Source organism: Sphaerodactylus townsendi, linkage group LG04, assembly GCF_021028975.2.
Source record: "Sphaerodactylus townsendi isolate TG3544 linkage group LG04, MPM_Stown_v2.3, whole genome shotgun sequence".
NCBI classification, from domain to species: Eukaryota; Metazoa; Chordata; class Lepidosauria; order Squamata; family Sphaerodactylidae; genus Sphaerodactylus; species Sphaerodactylus townsendi.
The window spans coordinates 139,494,136-139,503,311 of record NC_059428.1 but is presented as its reverse complement, the minus strand read 5'-3'; the positions used below and the strand labels follow the sequence as shown (position 1 = coordinate 139,503,311).

At 48.8% G+C, this 9,176-nt stretch overlaps 1 protein-coding gene across 1 annotated transcript in view; it reads left to right on the top strand.

Annotated features, from left to right (window-relative positions):
• Nucleotides 1-397: 397 nt before the first annotated feature.
• The window catches only part of ZC3H7A (zinc finger CCCH-type containing 7A), a 41,320-nt gene continuing 32,541 nt past the window's right edge, over nt 398-9,176 (top strand). Inside the window, exons 1-4 of the mRNA XM_048493378.1 lie at nt 398-567; nt 6,686-6,789; nt 7,803-7,842; nt 8,864-9,061. Coding sequence (XP_048349335.1) covers nt 535-567; nt 6,686-6,789; nt 7,803-7,842; nt 8,864-9,061 — 375 coding nt within the window. The 5' untranslated portion in view covers nt 398-534. The remainder of the gene's footprint in view (nt 568-6,685; nt 6,790-7,802; nt 7,843-8,863; nt 9,062-9,176) is intronic.

Below are 9,176 nucleotides of genomic sequence, written 5' to 3'. Positions count from 1 at the left end.
TGCGCATTCTTTCACTCTGTTTGGCTCTCGTAGAAGGCGAGGGGTGGCACAGGTTTGCACAGGCGCATTACGATCCCCTCAGAAGCGTTCCTGCTTCGTCAGCCCCGCCCCCCGTAGCCTTTTCACGCAACCGAGCCCAGCCATTGGCTGTTAGCCGTAGACGTTCCTTTGTAGTCTCTCGCGTTCCTCCAGGTTCAGTAACCCGACTTCCGGGTAGGAAGGCGGAACTTGTGGAGATTGGCACGTGCAGACTAAAGCATCCGCCTATCGGCTGGTGGAGCGACATTTCTCTGACCCAATCAGGACACCCCGTGAACGGCTCCGGGGTTCAATCTGGACGAAGAGCTGGCCTTCCCTCCCCCCGTTCAGCGAGCCTGCCAATAAGGGCCGCATCCGCCATCCCGTGTCAGAGGCGGCCTCCGAGCGGCAGGGGGCGCTGTGGCGAAGGGGGCCTCGGCTGAGGCGGAAGCGGACGAGCGGGGGTGGGGGAGAGAGACGGGCAGGCAGAGAGGCCTCGGACGCCGTCTCCGCCTCATGAGCCGCGCGGCCTCCGGACCGAAGGAGCAGGTGAGGTCGCGCGGTTGGGCCCCGGCCCGCCCTCCTGCCTGGCGAGAGCGGCGCCCTTCGTGCAGAGAGCCCGGCGGCCCCCGCCCCAGCCCGGCCTTCCTTCCTCCCGCCCAACGGGGGAGGGCCTAGGCCGGGAGGGGAAGAGGAGGCGGGCTTTGCGTGCGCCCGAATTACACCCAGGGAGGGGAGCCCTGGAGGGAGGGTGGAAATGCCTCGGCTGCCCGCCTCGAAGGGGTTGCCAACTCTGGGTGGGAGGAGCCCGGGAGATTTGAGGGCGGGGCTTGGGGAGGAGAGGGCCTCAGCAGGGGATGATGCCATGGAGCCCCCCCCCCATCCCAATCAGCCATTTTCTCCAGAGGAGTTGACAGCTGGAGGCCCCCATCTACAGCCTGACTTATTTTAATTTGTTAAATTTACTACCCCACTTTTCCCCGGCTCAGAGCGGCTTACACTCATTCTTAACGTGCATAAAACAACACAGTGTGCAATTCGACAGCAACAGTAAGCACGAGCAATCCCATCGTGTTAAAAGCAAAATAATAATCATAAGCTCATCTCTACTGCCGACAGCTAACAGATTTCAGCCTCAATAGGCTCCCACGATGGGCCAAGGTATGACTAAAACAACATCCTGTTCCCCATTTATAATTCAGGTGTACCAGACTGGTACCAAAGGTGGTGAAGCCAGGATTGGGCTTAGAAATTGCACGTGTTCCTAACAGGTTGCACCGAGTCTCCAGTCTGCATCCTCTGAAAAGGATGCTGGTTAACCTGGACTCTTTGCTTCAGGGCAGGTGTGGAGAACAGCAGTTCAGAGCCAGAGAGGTGGAGCTGCGGGGCTTCTGCCTCTTTCTAAAAGTGAACCCTTGTCAGCCAAAACAGAGGGCTTGTTTTCTTGGGTGTTCCCTCACCTCCAGGCTTTTGAGGCCTTTGGGAGTCTCCCCGCATGTGGCACTGAGAGCATGTCTGTGTGTCTCAGCTCTTTCCAGCACGCTCTCAAAGTTTCTGTGCTTGGTGGTTTTAGTGCCCCAGAGGAACAGCATGTTGGGAAGGTCTTCTGGTACAATTATGCTAAGCTGTTGTGTTATTTGTGTTCTGCAAGAATGTTTTGGTGTCAATCTTCTGTAGGGCTGCTGGTTGTTGTGTGTCAAAAGAAAGGCACAGGGATGGGTATAACCAGGGCTGTGCTCTTCCCTGGAAGGGGTAGGCAGGGATGCTCACCGGCGGGTAGACAGAGATGCTCACTGGTGACCCAGTTCTCTGCTCACTCCATAGACGGAAGGATTGTGGTTTTACACCTGGAATTATCACCACCATTGCCTCCTCTTCTGCTTTCTTTTTTGAGATTAGTTCCTTCTTCTAGGGCAGGGGTCTGCAACCTGCGGCTCTCCAGATGTTCATGGACTACAATTGGCCATGCTGGCAGGGTTGATGGGATTTGTAGTCCAGGAAGATCTGGAGAGCTGCAGGTTGCAGAGGGTTACATTTAGAGATGCTTGGTCCTATTTTAAATTTCAGGATTTCATTTTCATTGAGGGAGTGTTTCTCTCACTCTCCCCAAAAGGATAGCTATCTGGGGTGGTTGTGTACTCAGGTTCTTACTGTTGGCTATTAGATATTTAAGAGGCTTGTTTGGAGTTTTATAGTAACTGATTTTTCACCTCTAACCCTGATATCTTCTTCAGCTGTCTCCCTCACTCTGAAAACTGTAATGCATGTTTTGTGCCTTCTTTAACCTTCTCTTCTGTTGTTGAACAGTTTAGGGGTCTGTGCTGGTTCCTGTAGCTATGGAAGATCCTTTATTTTATTTATACCTTGCCTTTCTTCCCAATGGAAGCCCAAAGCGACTTTTTATCATTCTCTTCTCAGTTTTATTCTCTCAACAACCGTGGGAAGAGTATGTGACTGGAACTGCGATTTAAACCAGGATTTCCTGATCCTGACTCTAACCTCTACAGTGCAGTAGCTGTGCAACCATTTCTCTGAAGTGTTGGTGCAAGTGTGGTAAACATATATTACATACTTGAGAAACAGGCTGGCATTTGCACCAGACTTCTTTTCTGATTGTTGCAGAGGGATTTGGGGTTTCAGTATTTCAGAAATCAATTTTCAATTGATTTGAATCCCTGATGTTTTTTGTCAGCCTCCCTCCAACTTGCTGATGAGAAAGCATGAAAACCAGAAGTGGGCGGGTGCAAACAACAAAGTCAGTACAGTTTTAAATAAGTAAACCTTCGGACGTTTGTCATTGGGGAGTACGTTCAGCAGTTCGATACATGTATTTTACATCTGGTTCTGGTTAGATACACAGCACAGTCCATGTGAACATTAAACCAAACACTGTCTCTCGCATCTTATTGTTCATATGGGGGAAAAAATAAGTTTTAATTGATTTTACTCCAGGAGGTCAGTGTTTCTGGCTGAATGGACAGTGGATTTACATTTGTGTTTCAGCCTTCCTGTCTTTCTCTGACACTTCCCTCAGGCCCCATATATCTGTCTCCCTAGGTGGTCTTTGTAGATTGTTACGTAAAGATCCTTAATGATGAAATACAATGCTTGCTAGACAGAATTAAAACCACATGGCCAGTGAATAAGGCAAAAAAATATATGACAAGAACACACAAATGTTTGCATTATTTTTTTGGCACCCCTAACTAGAAGCCAGGAAACAACGCTGGCAAAGAGAATGATGCAATTTCCATTGGTTTCACTGACATAGAGGTTTTTGTTTTGTTTTTCTCTTTGTGGTGTGAGCACATTTGAGAGCCGCACGTCCTTGAAATGCACAGGTGGTATACGTCTTCGGGTGGCTGTTCAAACAACCTGAGCCGAGCACAAAGCACAGTCTTTGCATGTCAAACAAAATGAAAGGTGGCGGAGCCAGCAGATGAGGCAAGCTTGACCCACTAATGGCAGTGGGACTTCAGACCACTTTGTGCTGTCTGGGTTGCCTGAGAATAGACAACACGAATGAAATGATCGGAAGCACGAGCGAGAAGGAAGTTCTTGTTCGAGTGGCTGCATAGCAGGAAGCTGACAGCGCAGCATTCAACGTTACCTTTCAGTGGCTTTTGCTTCCATTTAACTTTTAAAGTTTTGCTATTTCCTTTTTCTCCACTGAACCTGAATACTTGCCTGGTAGTGGCATAGTGGTTAAGAGCAGATAATCTGGAGAACTGTGTTTGATTCCCCGCTCTGCCACTTGAGCTGTGGAGGCTTATCTGGGGGATTCAGATTAGCCTGTACGCTCCAACACATGCCAGCTGGGTGATCTTGGGCTAGTCACAGTTCTTCTGAGCTCTCTCAGCCCCACCTACCTGACAGGGTGTTTGTTGTGAGGGGAGAAGGGAAAGGAGTTTGTAAGCCCCTTTGAGTCTCCTTGCAGGAGAGAAAGGGGGATATAAATCCAACTCTTCTAGATCATGAGGGTGATTTCCTGTTCTAAAATGGACCGTTTATTCAGTAACTTCCTTGTGGAGATTTGTCTGAAACATTCCAGAGAGCTTTTGAAGCTGCTAAAAAAAGGATCATGTGGTTAAACATCCCAGTGGGGCAGCCGTATTCAGCTGGACAAAAGAGTGACACCTTAAAGGCTAATGTCGTCTATTGCGGTGATTGATGAAGTATACTGCGATTCCAGTATGCTAGGATAAATGTTACTGGTACTTTAAGAGACTGATGGACTCTGGTTTTATTTTGGCTTTTAGAGAAACTGTCTGAAGTTGTTCTGCTCCCATGGAATTAATTTAAGTCACAAGATTGCGTGAACAGGCTTCTGTGGCTTTACATGTTTTCCCAAGGATGTAGCTTCTCTTTTATGCTGAAATCCATGAGCCACAGAGTCTTTTGTATCTTTCTGCCCAAGATACACTGCAGCTACTTTTCCAAGGTTCAGATAAATGTGAACGTTTAGGAGAAATGCCAACCCGAATGGGTGACCGTATCGGTGAATATCTTCTTTCAGTTTTGACCCGATTTGGGGGCAGGGGAGAGAGAGTTAGGCTTCCCATATTCCCCATGAGACACTTAAGTAAAAAAAATGCCAGGAGGGTTGTTTTCTCGAGCCTACCTGGGACTTCAGAGGGGTTTTTAGTGAAGAGCCCCCAGCTAGAGAAAACAGCTGCTGCCTTGGTCAACATGTAATTGGGAAGAGAGGATAGTTCAGTAGTTCTGTGGCTTAGGCCCCACCCATGACACCTCGCAAATAACCTGAGTTCCTCCATATTACTGGTTGTCATGCCCAGTCATATACTGGGCCTGACCATAATCCCCCTTCTGGCAGGAGGTAGGTATGCTAGTTTTGGTTTCCTCCAGCCTGTTGTTTAGTTAGACATCTGGGGTTATTTCCTGTGTTGGCTTGGCTTGAAAAGGACCCAATAAGGCCAGCCGCATTCCCTTCCAGCTGAGAGGGAAGAGTGGGGTGTCTCTGGAATAGGAGGTGCTCCTTGGGGTAGGGCGGCGAGTCCTCTGTCATATTTGAAAGGGGGTTTTGGCGGGGTTTCTCGGTTCTGTCAATAAATGTCTGATGACATATTGTTTTCCAAACTGCTGTTACTAAATAAAGACTTGCTCACACAGAAGTTTCTATTACTGCTAGCGTGCCAAAAGGTCACAGGTGGATCGCCTGGAGCAGGTAGGGTCAGCAGGAGACTGCGTCCCCCAGCAAGCAGACTGCTTGGTTGTCGTGTTTGACCCCATCACAGTGTTTTTCTCCGGCTATCTTGTCTGCATTGATGATGTGTTTGGATGGGAAGATGAGGCTGGACTTGAAGGAGGAAACATCAACTGATTGTCTTCCATTGATTGGATTCTCCCATCTCCATTACTGTCCTGCCCACCACGTGATGCGAGGCTGGCTCTGTGTCCCCCCTCCCTTCACAGAATTAAAATAGGAAGGGGCGCCTTATGTAGCACAGCTAATTTTGGTGTCCACATTTCTCTCTGGAATGTCCATTTTAAAGGGTAGAGCCTCTTAAAAAAATTAAAGTCTCTGCATCTTGCTCATTAGTATTTCATCAAGTTGGAAAGGGACATCTAGCCCAACCCCTGCTCAGTGTCAGATCAGACTATAGCATCCCAGGCAAGTGTTTGTCCAACTGCTGTTTGAAGATGGCCAGATATTCATTTGTGACCCTGGACTGCATTGCAGCTTTTCCTGCCTCGTTCTTGAGAGTTTTCGGTGCATCTTATGCCTGTCCTGTGTCTACCTCATAGTTAACTTTGTAACTATAGATCACGTAGATATCTCAGTGCTCCTGTGCATAGTTAACTCAGTTTAAGCCTGCTTAAATCAGTGGTCGTAGACTTGAGTGATTTTGCAAAGCATTGCACTATGACATTCCAAGAGTATTGTAGTGTTCCGTAGAAGGGTATGTGTCTGCCTCAGCTATGGTCCCGCTAGCAATGCACAGTTGTGGTATGTTTTCTCTTGCGAGGTATCCTTTGGTGTTTGCTGCAGTTCTGAAGCCACTGAAAAAAATCCTTGCAGGAACATGAGGCCATGTGCAAATGTCCAAGTGATACAGTCAAGTTGTGAGTCAATTCAGCGGACATTTCTCCCATTCAGTAATGTCTCAGAGGTGCCAGAGAGCGCTTTTTGTGTGACATATTAGCTCTGGCTCTTGGCTCCATCAGAACTTTAATATTGCAGTCTAGTGTACTTACAAATATATGTTCTGCATTTGCTGAAGACTCGTTCTATTCTTGTGCTTTTTCAGTATCATCGTCTCAAATAGAAAAGCGGCCTCATGCCTGCTGGTTGGAAGGTCTGGATTTGGTTTTTACAGGACAGCTGTGCTCAGAGCGCATGCGAAAAGGCTTCCAATTTTAGGAGGTTTTCAGTTTCATGTATTCAGTATGTCTCTGACGGTCAGTTTGCTGAGCATCTGGCATATGGTTTGGGTGGGCAGCTGATTAAACTTAGGTCCCCTTTTAAGGCTGTATTCAGAAAGCGGAAGTTAAGGAAACAAGCATGTTTTCTATCCCCCCCCCCCCCCCCGAGTATTGTTTTCTGTCCAGTGAAAAAGATCTCGCATTCATTTCCTTTCCACAGATAAGTATTTTGTTTCTTTTTGGACTCACTGCCGAACCGACTGTTCTCCATGATTTGTTTTAGAAGCTGCACACTGAAGAAGTGGGTGTTCATGATAACATGTCCAATGTGTCCGTGGACAGGAGCATCAGACAGCAAGAGATTAAGAAGGGGCTGCAGTTCATACAGTAAGACCTCCTTGTTGGTTTGTGGGGGAGTGGGTTTCTTACCGTTTGGACTTGCTTTGGTTTAAACTGTGACAGAGCCTGTTTTTTACCTCCAAAACCTGCCTTGACCTAAGAACTGTGTGTGCAACATAATGAGTAGCCAGCTTGGCCTTTCAACCTAGACAGATGTGCACAAAAACACGGCACACATTTGCCCTTGAGCGCAGTAAGCATCGCTGAAGGGGCAGCATCCCGTGGCTGGATGGGTGAGCAACAGTTTTTGTGAATGGCATAGTAGGGTGCGAGTGTAAGAAGAACAAGCTGCCCCTCTGCCTGCAGAGGATCCAGAAAAGTTTTCCCCCATAAGGACTGAACTCTGTGAATGTCTGTGTAAAATCGTGAGCGGTTTATCACAGACCCCTTTTTGTTGGTGGCACTGAATACCCTTGTTGACTCGGCACTGCACGGCTCCTCTGATTTGAAACAGCGGGCAGCTTAGGCCAGTGGCTTCCCAGTCCGCAGCTCTGGGAAGGAGCCATGGCTCAGTTTGGAAGCCTCAGTCTTGCCGATGGGAGATTTGGAGCCAGGAATCTTCTCCCCCCGGGGCTCTTAAAGATCTTCTGTTGGATCGTGCCGGGCTTCCAACTGTGCCTTGGAAATTCCTGGAAATGTGGCGAAGGTGGTGTTTGTGAATGTGGCAGCCCCAGTAGCTTCAGCTGACCTGAATCCGGGAGCTCAGCAGGGCCGACCCTGGTTAGCTCTTGGTTGAGAGACCACCAAGGAAGCCCAGCGGGGCCAGGCAAACCACTCTGGCAGGTCTATTGCTTTGGAAACTTCACCGGGGTCGCCCAGGGCTGGTTTCATCTTGATAGCACTTAGTTAATTGAGATTTTAATAATCACAAGTTTAAAAACAACAACGTTTTGTGCCTCCCTCCACAGGGAGCAAGGAGGAGGTCTTCCAGTTCTCTTGGAGATGCACCATTTGGGCAAGGCCTGCTTTTATTTTAAAATACCCTGTCTGGTTTCTTTCAGGTCTACATTACCCTATCCTGGAACACAAGAACAATATGAGGTAACTTTTCTGCCCGCTGGATTTTTTGTAGTGGGTAGAAATAGGACTCTCTCTGCCTATCCTGTTTGCTGCGTATCAATCCTTCCTTTGCCAGCCGTTGCCCTGGGGCAGAAGGAGAGTCGTAGCAAAGCACCAGGCTACGCTTGACTGCATGGATCACAGTTCCAGTGTAGTGGAAGGCAGGGGCTTCACCTTGTATATAGCAAGGGGAATGCCTTGGGACTATGGTAGGGAAGAGGAAGGTAACCTGTGGAGGCTTATCTGGGGAATTCAGGTTAGCCGGTGCACTCCCACACATGCCAGCTGGGTGACCTTGGGCTAGTCACAGCTTCTCGGAGCTCTCTCGGCACCACCTACCTCACAGGGTGTTTGTTGTGAGGGGGGAAGGGCAAGGAGATTGTAAGCCCCTTTGAGTCTCCTATAGGAGAGAAAGGGGGGATATAAATCCAAACTCCTCCTCTTCCTCCTCCTCCTCCTCCTCCTCTTCTTATTATTATTACCTGGCCTCTGTCACTTGCATGTGGGAGCAAGGGATGCTGGGAGGTTTTGCCCCTTCCCTCCCAGGATGAGCAGTTGGATATCTGTGCTTGCTTGCTTCTTCCTGACCCACTCAGTCCAATCACTCTCCTCTCCCCCCGTGCCTTTTCAGTGTGTAAACTGAAGACTACGGCACGTGTTTCTTGACTGGTGTGAGTTGGTTTGGGAGATGTGGGGGGGGGGTCTGAAAGGATGAGTCAGTCAGTATGGGTGTGGAGACATAGAAGTGCAGTTGGCGCTGTTTTTCCCCTGCTGCAGCCACAATGGTGGCAGAGAGAGGACATCTGAGTGCCGTCTGCATCCCTTGTATATTTGCCGCTGCCCTCTTGGCAGTGGTTCTGCTTCCAGGGTTGTGTCAGGAAGGGCCAAGAAAAGCTAGCTCTTCTGTCGCTGCTCTGAGAGACCAGCACTCATTCCTGGAAAAGAGGCCTCTAATGAAGTCCGCAGGTGCGACTCGGTCTTTGAGCCCTTTTTTGTGCTTCAGATATTCATACGAGAGCTTGTTAAAAACCTGTTCAATGAAGGGAACGACACGTACCGAGAAGGCGACTGGGAGGGATCTCTGAACCACTACTCCGAAGCCTTGAACATAGCGGATTATGCCAATGGGGAAGGGATCCACATTTCCAACGAAATAGTAGAGAGAATGCACGTGAACCGAATAGCTTGTTACTCTAAGAAGGTAAGTGCCGCTCACATTAACGCTGATTGGAGTTCCGCAGTTGTGAGTCCTTTACCCTTGCATACAGATTCCTAGCCCCGAGCTGCTCCTCTTGTGCCTCTAGTGGTCAAATGAG